The 17,237-nt window shown below is 32.7% G+C and overlaps 1 protein-coding gene across 1 annotated transcript in view; it reads right to left on the minus strand.

Annotated features, from left to right (window-relative positions):
• Positions 1-2,518: 2,518 nt before the first annotated feature.
• Positions 2,519-17,237, minus strand: part of LOC129738327 (uncharacterized) — a 124,297-nt gene continuing 109,578 nt past the window's right edge. Inside the window, exons 20-22 of the mRNA XM_055729511.1 lie at positions 10,415-10,577; positions 10,110-10,315; positions 2,519-3,299 (exon numbers count right to left, since the gene is read on the minus strand). Coding sequence (XP_055585486.1) covers positions 2,911-3,299; positions 10,110-10,315; positions 10,415-10,577 — 758 coding nt within the window. The 3' untranslated portion in view covers positions 2,519-2,910. The remainder of the gene's footprint in view (positions 3,300-10,109; positions 10,316-10,414; positions 10,578-17,237) is intronic.

Genomic DNA, 17,237 nt, shown 5'->3' on the forward strand with positions numbered 1-17,237 from the left:
CATTGTGTCATGAGCGAATTTGAGAATTTGAAGAAGATAACTATTAAAAGCTGACAATGGTAAAATTAATTAATTAATGATATTTAGAGAAAAAACTTAGGCAAACTACAGTGATGTAGAAGTGAGAAGAGGAAGAGAATAGTTTTAGGCGATAAAATGAGTAGGAAGCAAAACGTAACAGATTGGTTATTACTTGATACGGATCGAGTGAGATAACAAACATTGCTTGAAAAATCCGAGGGCTAAAGGAATGCAAAGAAATAGAAAAAGGAAGAAAATATTGTCTAGATAATTTGTAAAGTACGGAAACTGAAAGAGAGTGAAAGAGAATTGCTGATTGCTGATGTCGAGCAGACAAAAGTTCCCTTCAATATTATACTGATAGTTTGAACCGCATTTGACGCTGTGTGATGCACGATTTTTTATCATGGAATTATTTTGAAGAAGTTTTCCTAGGGGAAGGAGGTTTGGGAACACTAATTATGTTTTTTTGTTCGTTTCAAGAGCGAGCAAAGGCGCTATCTCCAAGGTCATAGATCAGAAATGATAGAGCATTGCAATCCAAAACTTTATTTTTTTACTATTACTATCCACGTTCATTCAATACTTAAATCGTAACTTAAAAATACTAATACTAATACTAATAGTTAGTAATATTTAGAGGAGAAAATAAGGAAATTTGGAAGGAAATATTACTTCTACCATGGGGTTTTGGATTTCTGTGCAGAAAATCATCATTTCCATCCACAGAGGGACGCAAAAAAAACATACCTATGTGCTTCCAACGTTAAAATCTTAGTTATTGCCATGGATAGGTACATATGGTACTGTTGTCCACGTTTCTTCCTCCCTGTGCTCCAGCTGTCTTTGCGTCCAATACTGCACAGTGGGCATGGCCAAGTTAAAATGAATAGTAAATGTACATTTACTACTCACCGGGTTGCTGACTAGCATAAGCAGATGTCAAAGAACCTAAAAAGGCATAAAACGTCTAGATCTCTCTTTGGAATGATTCAGGGTTGCCTTGTAATTAAAACTCAAATCGCTTCATTTTCCAACGATTTAAATTTTTGTAAGGCTTCCATGATTTGTAAGTTTGGTTCATTCGCCTTTGAAAAGGATGGCCCAAAAATAATTAAATACCAAAAAATAAAATTATAGGGGAGAGTGGGGTATCGTGGGCCATGGGGAAACGTGGGCCACTTTTAATATCTGTTGAGATAAAAATCTCAAACCAACTGTCATCGCAGTCGCTTTGCGTGAGCATATATTTTTATATATTTTTGACTTAAATACGCATCATATGTTTCTTTTATTTATCAAGCTAAAAAAAGTTAGAGAAATTCTCTTACATAATTGAATAAAACACCCGCTAATTGCATCGATGGGGAACCTAAAGTTCATAACAAAAATAAGCTCATACGCTTATGATCTTAGTTTTGTGATGATCTTTCACGTGGAAAAGGAATTTTTGATGAAACATCAATAAGTCACACAAGCGCAACTAATTTTCAAATCATAGCTTGTGGGGAATCGTGGGCCACACATCTTGAACCTCATATATTTTTATGTTTTTATGCACATTCAGAACTTAAAATACGTTTTTCCTATCTATAATGTTTTCTAATTGCAAATAAAGAGTTATGAAAAATATTTTGTCCTATATGAGAAATTTTGCCAAAACGTTCGCGAGCCAGGTTTCGAAATCAATTCGATCATACACAGCTCTCTTTTTTATTTCACCATCTGAAATTGCTTTGAAATAACAAAATTAATTATGAAATCACAGTTTTGGGTCAACTCATAAACTTTGTATGATATTTGGTCAATTTAAATTCAGTGGCCCACGATTCCCCACCATTTTTTTAAAATCCATAAAATATAGCTTTTTTTTAAAACAGTCAGAATTTGGGGAAAATTACTTATTAAAAAATTTAAAAAAAAACCTTATGATACCTTGAAAATGTAGAAAACCATACCATTTTTTATTTTCATTTTGTCTTTTATAATAAAGAAGTTATGGAACAACGAAAAAAAGTGGCCCATGATTCCCCACTCTCCCATACAATTTTAATTCAATTTCAATGACAAATTATACCGTGCTATTAAAACGGAAAAACTGTATAAATGTTCAATATGCAAAATAAGACAAAATTAGAAAAAAATTATAGAAATGATGAAAATGACGAAAAATTTATTTCCAGTTGCATTAACAAGCCTTCGAAGATACGACGGGTAAAAAATTACGGTTCCATGAGTATTGAATAAACTGATTGAAATCATATACGAAAACAACTTGACCGAAATGTTTTGATTGATTGCCAACCGGTAAGGATGAAAGCATACATATTCTGGTACGAACCATAAAGCCTTCAGTATTCCGTTTCGTTTAGGATGCTTTAGAAAGATGTTAGGACGTGCTCAGCATCTCAATCGAAGGGTCTCACTGCCTAAGGGATTTCGGGTGACACTCGGAGAAAAAAACAATTCAACACAACACACCGAGCTATACTGAGTATTTTCATCATTCTGTTTTATTCATACATACTGGTTCTATAAATTAATTCGGTTACTTATAGCTTAAAGTTGCTACCACTGTTTTTTTTGTTTTCCGCTTCTGTTCTCCTTTATTACTTCAAGTCTTTTTGAGTTACTTTCATTGTGCGCGCGCTTATTTATTGTTTTCGTGTTTTTTTTTGTATTGTTTCCACTTGATTCGTTGTTCGTGGTCAATGAATGCAATTGGGTCGAGAAGCGGTTCCCGAAAATGGATCCCTCTCCTATGCACTTCGATCAGAAAACGACTAGCCCCCCTGCAGGGGGAGGATCAATTAAAATGCGCGAGTACCTACAGTCGAATGGAACCCATTTTCCGAAACCGCTCCCGAAGGTTTTCCGGTTTTTTTTGCCCTACTCGTTACAGAAGCAACCGTCTTTGGAATTTTCCTTGATCCAGTCCAGATACTTGGTCACCCGCGTGTAGACACCCGGATAGTATGGTCGCGCACAGCCATTGCCCCAGGACACCACTCCGATCAGCTCGTACCGTTTATCGGGTCGGGCAGCAATTAGAGGGCCACCGGAATCGCCCTGGCACGAATCCCGCCGGCCAACGCCTAGATATCCGGCACACATCATATTGTCCGTGATCATCGACGCGGTGTAGTTGGTCTGGCTGCTGCAGACGTCATTGGACAGAACCGGTACGTCGACCTCCTGCAGGAGACAGGACGGTTTGCCATCCTCCTTCAGGGTACCCCAACCCGTTACCGTGCCGTTGGTTCCGATGTAAGCTTTCGCTGTTGGTCGATTCGAATGGTGCGGAATTCATCGATCGTAGACCGTCGATCGCCCAGTCGTAGGTGGGATGGAAAGAAATGCAATGAAACGAAAAAAAAAGAAATGTTTAAAGTGTGGTAAGTGACACTGAAAGTCGTTTGTAGGTTCGTGACTGGAATCCGAACGAAGCCGGTTAGAATGTGTGTCATCCGCGTACTGACACAATTTACAGCTTGGAATTGTATGATGAAATAGAATTCCTCGACTAGCTTCAGCGGAAGCAAATTAAAAAAAAAAATCATCGTTAAGGATCGATTTTATCTCTCTGCATATTGGAAGCTTGTTAAATGTTGTGACTTGCATATGTCCTCAATAAACAGTAAAAGTATTTTGGGATCTCAAAAATCAAAGAATTTTGCTGATGTTATCTGGTAGGCATTTTGTGATTGATCTTCTAACCTTCAATGATCTTTTCAGTGAAAGGTACTGAAGCATTGAACATCAATTCACCAGTTGAGAAAAAACACTCAAACATAAATAAAAAGTCATTGCATAGTCATGAAAAAAATTACCTTATTGATAAGCATCCAATAAAACTTGAATAACAAGAATAAAATAACAAGAATGATAACATGTAAAAATTTCAAAATTGAAGACTTTGACAAAATTGATAAAATAAACAAAAATGACAAAAATTGACCAAATTGTAAGAATTTTCGGAAATAAGAATATTGACAAGTTTAAAAATTGACAAAACTAAAAAAATAACAAAAATGACAAAAAGGACAAAAATGACAAAAATGACAAAAATGACAAAACTGACAAAAATGACAAAAATGACAAAAATGACAAAAATGACAAAAATGAGAAAAACGACAAAAATGACAAAAATGACAAAAATGACAAAAATGACAAAAATGACAAAAATGACAAAAATGACAAAAATGACAAAAATGACAAAAATGACAAAAATGACAAAAATGACAAAAATGACAAAAATGACAAAAATGACAAAAATGACAAGAATGACAAAAATGACAAAAATGACAAAAATGACAAAAATGACAAAAATGACAAAAATGACAAAAATGACAAAAATGACAAAAATGACAAAAATGACAAAAATGACAAAAATGACAAAAATGACAAAAATGACAAAAATGACAAAAATGACAAAAATGACAAAAATGACAAAAATGACAAAAATGACAAAAATGACAAAAATGACAAAAATGACAAAAATGACAAAAATGACAAAAATGACAAAAATGACAAAAATGACAAAAATGACAAAAATGACAAAAATGACAAAAATGACAAAAATGACAAAAATGACAAAAATGACAAAAATGACAAAAATGACAAAAATGACAAAAATGACAAAAATGACAAAAATGACAAAAATGACAAAAATGACAAAAATGACAAAAATGACAAAAATGACAAAAATGACAAAAATGACAAAAATGACAAAAATGACAAAAATGACAAAAATGACAAAAATGACAAAAATGACAAAAATGACAAAAATGACAAAAATTACAAAAATTACAAAAATTACAAAAATGACAAAAATGACAAAAATGACAAAAATGACAAAAATTACAAAAATTACAAAAATTACAAAAATTACAAAAATTACAAAAATTACAAAAATTACAAAAATTACAAAAATTACAAAAATTACAAAAATTACAAAAATTACAAAAATTACAAAAATTACAAAAATTACAAAAATTACAAAAATTACAAAAATTACAAAAATTACAAAAATTACAAAAATTACAAAAATTACAAAAATTACAAAAATTACAAAAATTATAAAAATGACAAAAATTACAAAAATTACAAAAATTACAAAAATTACAAAAATAACAAAAATTACAAAAATTACAAAAATTACAAAAATGACAAAAATGACAAAAATGACAAAAATGACAAAAATGACAAAAATGACAAAAATGACAAAAATGACAAAAATGACAAAAATGACAAAAATGACAAAAATGACAAAAATGACAAAAATGACAAAAATGACAAAAATGACAAAAATGACAAAAATGACAAAAATGACAAAAATGACAAAAATGACAAAAATGACAAAAATGACAAAAATAACAAAAATGACAAAAATAACAAAAATGACAAAAATGACAAAAATGACAAAAATGACAAAAATGACAAAAATGACAAAATGACAAAAATGACAAAAATGACAAAAATGACAAAAATGACAAAAATTACAAAAATGACAAAAATGACAAAAATGACAAAAATGACAAAAATGACAAAAATGACAAAAATGACAAAAATGACAAAAATGACAAAAATGACAAAAATGACAAAAATGACAAAAATGACAAAAATGACAAAAATGACAAAAATGACAAAAATGACAAAAATGACAAAAATGACAAAAATGACAAAAATGACAAAAATGACAAAAATGACAAAAATGACAAAAATGACAAAAATGACAAAAATGACAAAAATGACAAAAATGACAAAAATGACAAAAATGACAAAAATGACAAAAATGACAAAAATGACAAAAATGACAAAAATGACAAAAATGACAAAAATGACAAAAATGACAAAAATGACAAAAATGACAAAAATGACAAAAATGACAAAAATGACAAAAATGACAAAAATGACAAAAATGACAAAAATGACAAAAATGACAAAAATGACAAAAATGACAAAAATGACAAAAATGACAAAAATGACAAAAATGACAAAAATGACAAAAATGACAAAAATGACAAAAATGACAAAAATGACAAAAATGACAAAAATGACAAAAATGACAAAAATGACAAAAATGACAAAAATGACAAAAATGACAAAAATGACAAAAATGACAAAAATGACAAAAATGACAAAAATGACAAAAATGACAAAAATGACAAAAATGACAAAAATGACAAAAATGACAAAAATGACAAAAATGACAAAAATGACAAAAATGACAAAAATGACAAAAATGACAAAAATGACAAAAATGACAAAAATGACAAAAATGACAAAAATGACAAAAATGACAAAAATGACAAAAATGACAAAAATGACAAAAATGACAAAAATGACAAAAATGACAAAAATGACAAAAATGACAAAAATGACAAAAATGACAAAAATGACAAAAATGACAAAAATGACAAAAATGACAAAAATGACAAAAATGACAAAAATGACAAAAATGACAAAAATGACAAAAATGACAAAAATGACAAAAATGACAAAAATGACAAAAATGACAAAAATGACAAAAATGACAAAAATGACAAAAATGACAAAAATGACAAAAATGACAAAAATGACAAAAATGACAAAAATGACAAAAATGACAAAAATGACAAAAATGACAAAAATGACAAAAATGACAAAAATGACAAAAATGACAAAAATGACAAAAATGACAAAAATGACAAAAATGACAAAAATGACAAAAATGACAAAAATGACAAAAATGACAAAAATGACAAAAATGACAAAAATGACAAAAATGACAAAAATGACAAAAATGACAAAAATGACAAAAATGACAAAAATGACAAAAATGACAAAAATGACAAAAATGACAAAAATGACAAAAATGACAAAAATGACAAAAATGACAAAAATGACAAAAATGACAAAAATGACAAAAATGACAAAAATGACAAAAATGACAAAAATGACAAAAATGACAAAAATGACAAAAAGACAAAAATGACAAAAATGACAAAAATGACAAAAATGACAAAAATGACAAAAATGACAAAAATGACAAAAATGACAAAAATGACAAAAATGACAAAAATGACAAAAATGACAAAAATGACAAAAATGACAAAAATGACAAAAATGACAAAAATGACAAAAATGACAAAAATGACAAAAATGACAAAAATGACAAAAATGACAAAAATGACAAAAATGACAAAAATGACAAAAATGACAAAAATGACAAAAATTACAAAAATGACAAAAATTACAAAAATTACAAAAATTACAAAAATTACAAAAATTACAAAAATGACAAAAATTACAAAAATGACAAAAATTACAAAAATTACAAAAATGACAAAAATGACAAAAATGACAAAAATGACAAAAATGACAAAAATGACAAAAATGACAAAAATGACAAAAATGACAAAAATGACAAAAATGACAAAAATGACAAAAATGACAAAAATGACAAAAATGACAAAAATGACAAAAATGACAAAAATGACAAAAATGACAAAAATGACAAAAATGACAAAAATGACAAAAATGACAAAAATGACAAAAATGACAAAAATGACAAAAATGACAAAAATGACAAAAATGACAAAAATTACAAAAATTACAAAAATTACAAAAATTACAAAAATTACAAAAATTACAAAAATGACAAAAATGACAAAAATGACAAAAATGACAAAAATTACAAAAATTACAAAAATTACAAAAATTACAAAAATTACAAAAATGACAAAAATTACAAAAATGACAAAAATTACAAAAATTACAAAAATTACAAAAATTACAAAAATTACAAAAATGACAAAAATGACAAAAATGACAAAAATTACTAAAATTACAAAAATGACAAAAATTACAAAAATTACAAAAATTACAAAAATGACAAAAATTACAAAAATTACAAAAATTACAAAAATTACAAAAATTACAAAAATTACAAAAATTACAAAAATTACAAAAATTACAAAAATTACAAAAATTACAAAAATTACAAAAATTACAAAAATTACAAAAATTACAAAAATAACAAAAATTACAAAAATTACAAAAATAACAAAAATGACAAAAATGACAAAAATGACAAAAATGACAAAAATGACAAAAATGACAAAAATGACAAAAATGACAAAAATGACAAAAATGACAAAAATGACAAAAATGACAAAAATGACAAAAATGACAAAAATGACAAAAATGACAAAAATGACAAAAATGACAAAAATGACAAAAATGACAAAAATGACAAAAATGACAAAAATGACAAAAATGACAAAAATGACAAAAATGACAAAACTGACAAAAATGACAAAAATGACAAAAATGACAAAAATGACAAAAATGACAAAAATGACAAAAATGACAAAAATGACAAAAATGACAAAAATGACAAAAATGACAAAAATGACAAAAATGACAAAAATGACAAAAATGACAAAAATGACAAAAATGACAAAAATGACAAAAATGACAAAAATGACAAAAATGACAAAAATGACAAAAATGACAAAAATGACAAAAATGACAAAAATTACAAAAATGACAAAAATGACAAAAATGACAAAAATGACAAAAATGACAAAAATGACAAAAATGACAAAAATGACAAAAATGACAAAAATGACAAAAATGACAAAAATGACAAAAATGACAAAAATGACAAAAATGACAAAAATGACAAAAATGCCAAAAATGACAAAAATGACAAAAATGACAAAAATGACAAAAATGACAAAAATGACAAAAATGACAAAAATGACAAAAATGACAAAAATGACAAAAATGACAAAAATGACAAAAATGGCAAAAATGGCAAAAATGACAAAAATGACAAAAATGCCAAAAATGACAAAAATGACAAAAATGACAAAAATGACAAAAATGACAAAAATGACAAAAATGACAAAAATGACAAAAATGACAAAAATGACAAAAATGACAAAAATGACAAAAATGACAAAAATGACAAAAATGACAAAAATGACAAAAATGACAAAAATGACAAAAATGACAAAAATGACAAAAATGACAAAAATGACAAAAATGACAAAAATTACAAAAATTACAAAAATGACAAAAATGACAAAAATGACAAAAATGACAAAAATGAAAAAAATGACATAAATGACAAAAATGACAAAAATGACAAAAATGACAAAAATGACAAAAATGACAAAAATTACAAAAATTACAAAAATTACAAAAATTTCAAAAATTACAAAAATTACAAAAATGACAAAAATGACAAAAATGAAAAAAATGACAAAAATGACAAAAATGACAGAAATGACAAAAATGACAAAAAATTACTGAAATGCAAAATGACAAAATATAACTTGTCATCTTCACGATAATTTCAAAAAAATTTAAAATAGATGGTCGGGATTCGACCAGACCGAACTGAACGCCATCAGCATTTTTTCGAGATACTTCAACTTTATGTGCAAATATTTTCATCTAGAGAAGAAATCTTTAATGTTTATGGACCAAAATCGACAGTTTATAATCCAAGGAATTCATTTCAGTCAGTCATATTCGTTTTTTTCGATCTTGAATATGATTTACATGAGATTCAATTTGGATTGTTTTTAAATTTTCTCATGGCGCTCAGTTCGGTCTGGTCGAAGCCCAGCCAGATATCATGACAATATTGACAGAATTGAGAAAATTGATTGATGAAATTTACAAAATTGACAATATTGACAAGATGAATATTTTTTTCACTTATTACTTCCAAAAACTGTAAAGATTATCATTATTGTAATTTTGAATCAATTTTTACCATTTTTAGTCATTTTTTCTCATGTTTTAGATGCATGTAGCATTTTTCAGTATTGAATCTGGATTCATAATTCCAGTATTGACCAGTGTACTGCATATTGTTTGCCCAGATGGACAGCTGACCTTTCTTAAATGATGAGAAAAATAAACTCTCTCTCTCTCGAGACCACCATTGATTGTTTTTCACACATTTCCTCAAACAACCTTCCGGGCTTAACCGGGTGTTCAGAAATGAAGCTCACTCGGCGAACGAGGGAAATCAAAACAAAACACAAAGAAAGTGAGCGTTTCTTCTGGTCCGGTTTACTTTGACTCACCCGTATCAGACGGTAAACAGATCGGCCGGATAAAGTCGGTTATCGGGACCCGATCGTTAAGCCGCAGCAGCGCGATGTCGTTGTCGAAGTTGAGGAAGCTGAACTTTTGGGCGATCGCTCGCAGCACGAATCGCGTCTCGGGCCGAACGGCATTATCACATCGATTGTGCTCCCCGAAGGTCACCTTTACCATGAACCACATGAATCTGGAAATTTTTTAAAGATAAAAAAAGAAAGGAAATAAGTTATTAAGAATAATTTTTTAAGCGATATCGATGTTAAACAATCGTGGACTTAACACTCACCCCTTGACGCAATGGGCCGCCGTGAGCACGTAGCGATCGTTGATGAGCACTCCACCGCAATAGAATCGATTGAAGTAGCTCAACCGGGCCATCCAGGGAAACTCGTTCACTCCCGTTGGTTGCCCTCCGACAATCCGAACGGCGTCGTTCCTTTCTCCGCAACCTGTCGCGAGAAATGAAGAAAAACAAAAAAAGAGCAATCGATACCATAAACTTGAAGGAAGTGGCTGAACGTTGATGGGCGATATCTTCGGGTGTTATCAATTCGGTCAGATCAGAAGCGAAATATATAGTTTGTAGCACAGAAAGAGAGAAAAAGAAAAAAATCCGGGAAAGTCAGTAAGGAAATCAACAAGTGCCAATCAAATATTGGCAGCAGCTGCCACACCCCGAGACGGGTCAGGAACGTGTAAGTGATTGAGTTCTTGAGATTGTTGTTTCTGCTGCTTTCTTTTCGAGGTGGGAAAAGTGTGCCCTCCGGCCTTCGGAACGCTGAACGCGGAACGAGCAATTGATTGGTTTGCTACCTACTCTCATCATACGCGAACTAAGCATCCAATTTACCGGTGTATCATCCGCTGGTGAAAATGGATGCCTTGTTCGTTCGCTTGTAAGAGGTAGCAAACCAATCAATTATCTTGATTATAGGGAAAGGTGAAAAGGGCGGTAGTGTTATCGTAATTTGGCTTTGGGGCTTACTGGCAAGATGATTCTGGTCAGAAGGTTCCATCCCATCTCTTGAAGTAACTTTAAGCAAAGTTGAAACATATAAACTAATATATCGCTATGTTTGGATGAGATTTGGCGAACTACGCTAACCTAATATGTTATTGTGGTAAATAAAAAATGATAAAAATTGTGTACCTAGCACTAAGAACAAATGTATCGTGAATAGCTGATCGCATAGACTTCGTTTTATGCCAAATGTAATGAATACTTTAAAAAAAACTTCATCCACACGTCCAGCTTCTTCGAAGTAGCATTTCATGTTCATTAATATTGAATAATGGGAACGTTCAAGCAAATGGATATTTTCGTTGAGGGTGCTATTTCAGATCCTAAAAAAAAGTCAAACTCTCTCAAACCGATCTAGTTTCATTGGGCTTAGATCATCTCGCTGGGTCGAACATTACTTGCTTTATAACTTTATTATTTATATAAGACAAAATGAAAAAAATGGTATGGTTTTCCACATTTTTAACATATTATTTGGTGTGCGTGTGGGTACGAAACTTGGTGCACATATGCGTGAAACCGCTGCCTGCGGAGTATCTTCCGCACTTGGTGGCCTGGCAACTGAATCTCAAATGAGGAACTGCATCGTCGGTGTCATCAAAGGGCGCCAGAAATCGAGATTCGGGAACGTAAGTGGAGATGGATTGGGCACACGTTGCGAAGGGATGAGAACGAGATTTGCAGAGAGGCGCTTGAATGGAATCCAGAAGGACATCGAAGAAGAGGCAGACCCAGAAACTCGTGGCGGCGAAGCCTAGCCGCCGAAATCCGAACTGTCGACGAGAATCTTAACTGGGACCAAGTGAAGACGCTAGCTCCGAATCGTCAACAGTGGAGGTCTTTTACCACGGACCAATGCACCGGAGGATCGGCGCGGGAACATTAAGTTAGTAAGTAAGTATTTGGTGTAGCATCTTAAACCTTCATGATCCGTGATTAAACTATAGTTAAACTATAATCTTTAGTTGACATAAGATAAACAGTATTGAAATACCTGACTTCTTAGATACTACATACCCTCCCCTTTTCTATTCTTCTATTTTTATTTATTTCAGTGTACTTCACCTGACCTATCACTTTGATCAGTAGATGTCACCTCCACTAGACTTGGAGTGGTTCTGATTCTGAATGTACCGATTTGCCTCCAGCCAAGGATTTATTCTCGACTGCATGGAAACATCGAATGTTTCCAGACTTTGAGCAACTGTTCCGAGAAAATTCCCAATTTACTGGGTCTCAGCAACAGTTCTTTAGAATCATGTGATGTGTCTGAGGTATTCCGGCAGCACAAGCCAGCCACTTCCAGCCAGGATTCATAACTCGACTGCATGGCCATATCAAACCGCCATACTTTGGGCAACTAATCCAAGAACTCCCATTTTCCCGAGCCTTAGCAATAAAACTTGATTCATTTAGAATTGGAACAAAAATAATTGCCAGTGTTTCAGTTATTTATTATTGGATTCCAGATCTTTTTTTCCTACAAATGTAGAATTTTTATTATTTTTTAAGAAAAAATACGGATAAAATTATTTTTCACGGCTCATTAGGCGGCGCACACCTTCTTCGTCCATCGTTTCAGCTATCTTATTCCACCAGGTCTTCATCTGATTGATGTCTTTAAAAAACTTTCCCTTTGCCTTGAGTCTTTTCTTCATGATTACCCAGTATTTCTCTACAGGGAGGAACTGGGGGCATTCGGGTGGGTTAAGGATTTTCAGAACAAACTGGACCTCTTTCTTTGCATACCATTCTTGAAAAACTTTGCTGTAATAACAGCTTGCCAAATCTGGCCAAAACATTACGTGATGGTCTTGGGATCGAATGAACGGCAAATTTTGTTTTTGGAGACACGCCATTGTCTTATTTGTAACGAAAACTTTCGTTTTACCACCTTAGCTGCAAATGCCCTGCCAAATCATAAATTTTCGTGCAAATTTGTCGGCAAAAACAAATTTCAATTTGGCTGGATCCCCCCGAGCCGTTGCCAAGTAAATTTTTTGACCTGGGATTTGCCCGAAGTCAGCCTTGACATAGGTTTCATCGTCCATCAGAAGACACCCGTCGAACTTGGTCAGCACCTGGTCGTATAGCTTCCGAGACCGGATTTTGGACACATTATTTTGTTTAATGGTCCTATTTGGCTGTTCGCTAGCTGATACGACTTGATTCCTTCCCGAAGTCGAATTCTCCTCACGGTAGATTTTCTGGTCAAATCACGATCCGGCAGATTGGAATTCCTCTTAATCGTCTACAAAATCTTACCACGCAGTTTCCGGTCGACAGTTCCACTCCGAAGATTGGTTTGAGGCTTCCGAATCGTCGTCAATGTCGCCTTATATCGTTTGATAACGCGCCATACGGTATTTCTGGCATATTTCAGCTGTTTAGCTGGCCTACATGCAGACCACAATGGAATTTTCCAAAAAACTGAGCACAATTTTTTCCTTCTGTCGGCTTCTTTGTTGATTGTTTGCAAAGCACAGTCGATTTGCGGAATGTCAAAAATACATACGCGAAGCTGTCCATCCACCAGGAGCGCCACAATATTAGCAAAAGTATGTTCCAATTCTAAATGAAGCAAGCTTCAGGTCCCTCAATTCGAGAGCCTGTTTCGAAGCTTTACTGTATTGACATACAAACTACGCAATAGAATTGGCACCTCCAGCCATTTCAATTTGTCGACTGCATAGTAATATTTGTGACCATACTTTCGGTAGTTACTTTAAGATTCACCCGTTCCCCGAGTTCAGTTCCTTCTCAGTCTCGGGCGAGGTCCGATGTTTTTTCCCTTCTCGCAAGATAAAGGCAAAAAAAACTTTTTGCAACTCAGGGTTAAAGTTTTAGTGGTGTGATGAATCCACTGCCAGCGGTTTCAGCTTGGTAGGACATTTTCAAACTGGATTGATTTACAGAACCTCCTCTATTATTTGATACTAAAAGCAGTAGATGAGCATGTACTTCCGAAAAATCCCTTTATTGTAGGTAGATCCGTCAAACAACGCTGCTAGGTCGAAGGTGCGTTTCACAAAAGGAGTTGAATGTTCTTAAGCTGCGTAACAAGGAACATGGTAGAGAACTGTAGGGGAAAAGTTCATATAACGCCCCATGTGGCTAATACGCGCCACTATTGTTTTGAAGAATCTGAAACATTTTAAGCCTGCAAAATATTACCAATTTGTTTTAAGTGCTGTGATTGGTCATGGCAAGTATGAATTTTTCCTTAAAATGCCCCTGTGTCGTGATAATTTCACAATTTAGGTTTTTCTTCATTTCGATCTAAATTTCAAAACATTTTTAATAAGGTGTCACCAAGCAGATAAAAACGAATAAGACAATATTTTCTGACACATCGATAGAGGAGAATCTAAATTATGATTTTATGCTAAAAATCAAACTGAACTCGCTAAGGTATGCTTTTCATGGGTATGTTCTATCACGGCCCATGCGTTCGTTATAACGCGCCAATCATAGTAGGCTGAAAATAGCATTAATTTTTCAAAATGGCCTATTTTCATTGAAAATGAACATTAAGTCTAAAACCATATTTTGAGCGTTAATTCAGCCCAAAAAATCAATTTTCCATTTTTTGGTTAAATTTCTATTAGTCCATTTTGATTTTCTTTTCAGTCAAAGTGTCTGTAAGTATTGGTGTGTTTTCGGTCTTCGGCTGCTCTCGGGTGTGTTCGGCTGCTAGGCGCGTATTGAATACACAGCGGCGCGTATTCGCAACACAGTTTTGTTCTGTGGCTTTCAATATGGTTTTTAAAAATCATGTTTTTGAAGAAACTATAGCAATTTAAGTAATGAAAAATCATAGGAATTTGAAGAAAACACTTTTCTTCAACGATTACACACATTTTTAACACAATTTGTGTGTGGAATACATAGAAAGTCAGCGATTCGCTTAGGTGGCGCATAATAGGGCATGTTCCCCTACACGTATAAAAATCGAATACTACCCCCGATTGAACCAGCGCTATTTTTGGTCACTTGCCCAGAATGTGGAGGTATTTCAGATAAAGATTTATTATCCGAACTTTCGTCACAAGGAATAATAGAAGTATGAAGAATCACCAAGAAATCGATACCTCTTACTAGGATCTTCAATTTATCCCTGTCTTCCAGAACACTCCCGCTAGCTTGGAAAATGGCGTCGATTGTACCAGTGCATAAAAACAGCTGCACTCATTGCATAGAAAACTATCGGCAATCTCAATCCTCAACTGTTTAGCAAAAGTTCTGGAGATTTTAGTGTAAAATGCTGTTTACCCATCCGCTAAACAATTAATTGATGATGCTCAACATGGATTTATGACAAAACGGTCAAACACCTCCTGATCACATTCACTAATCTCTTTTTGCAAAAGCTCGAAAAACGTCAGCAAGTAGATGCAGTTTACATAGATTTCTCTCTAGAGCCTTTGACCAAGTGCCTCACAAATTTGTGATAGAGAAAATCAGACACTTGGGACTTCTTGAATGGATTATTATGTGGCTTGAGTCGTACCTAAACTCCCGCTCAGCTTACGTCCGAGTTAACTCCGTCTGTTCTGTGAACTTCGTGATATCTTCTGGTGTTCCCCAAGGTAGTCTTCTTTGCCCACTAATGTTTATGATGTTCGTTAACGATTTGTGCTATCAGCTGTTCTCACAAAAGCTATTATACGCAGACGATTTAATGCTTGTTCGCCAAATCACGACACCACTTGACTGTACCTCATTGCATAATGATCTTGACGCTGTTATAAGATGGTGCACGTTAAACGGGATGTTGGTGAATGTGTGTAAACTAGTGTAAACTAGTGAGTTTCTCAAGATAACGTAACTTGCTCCGCCATAATTACGTTATGAATACTTGGATTTCTTCGTCGCAACACCGTTTTATTTCGACGATATTTATGCTTATAAGACTCTTTATTGCTAGATTTTCAGAAGCATTCTCGAGTACGCAGCTTCTGTTTGGGCCCCGTTTCAATCGACTCTTAGCCAATCTATCGAAGGAGTTCAGCTAGTCTTTATTCGCTTAGCTTCACGAAAATTAGGATGGATTTCAGAAATCGCAACTCCATGCGAATACCGTAATAACCTTATACACTTAAAAACGTTGTCTCGAAGAGGGAAATTCTTATAGTGTCCATTCACATACGACATTCTTAGCGGCAACATCTAAAATAGTGAGATGTTACAAAATGTCAATATGCTCACTCCTACACGCCCACTTCGAGCTCAACAGCTCCTTTGGATTGCCACTCAACGAACAACGTACGGATACTTCAACCCAATGGACATGAGCAACCGTTACTTCAGTGAGTATGCCAGCATTTTTGATTTTGGCCTTTCAAAACAAGTGTACAAAAATTGCTTAAGACGATTTTTAGCTCAATGAATTTGAGCGAAATTATCTTTCGAAGACATGAAATAAATGAATAAATAAATAAATAAATAATCAAATAAACTTATTGGCACTAACACGCTTATACAGTGAGCCAAATAAGAATGGTACCACTATGTGTTTCGCATGTTATAATATGAATGGGTGAAAATCACCAAACATTTTCTTTTACAATTTATTTTAAATTGTTCAACAGATAAATCAAGCTTAAGTATTTTTTTTAAAGAAGCAATTGGCGATGCGGACCAAAAATATGAAAAAAGGTGCGAAATAAGAAGTACCACTTAAAAAAAAAACTCATTATTATTTCTTTAAACTTAATGTGCAAAAGTGAATAATAATGCTTCTACGAACTATTTGAATAGATAACTGCATTTTTACGCGTTTCCTGGTATTCCAAAAGTTTTTAGGAGGTTTTAAAGAGATGCTCCTCTAGCGCTATGGAAATTGATATTTGAGCTATATCACTACTATTCTTAAAAGTTGCCAGTATGTAGATACTTTTAATTTGATGAAATTTTTTAAAACATGCTGTTTCGTATTTAAATACAACAGATTGTCTTTTCACGACAAAAAATTCTTGTGATTTGTCGTTTCAGTTTAAATTAGAAAATTGTTTGAATTGATTGCTAAATCTACCTTCAAAATTAATATCTATTACTCTATCAACTTCCATGATACGAAAGCATGTAA

This window comes from Uranotaenia lowii, chromosome 1, assembly GCF_029784155.1.
Source record: "Uranotaenia lowii strain MFRU-FL chromosome 1, ASM2978415v1, whole genome shotgun sequence".
Taxonomy (NCBI): domain Eukaryota; kingdom Metazoa; phylum Arthropoda; class Insecta; order Diptera; family Culicidae; genus Uranotaenia; species Uranotaenia lowii.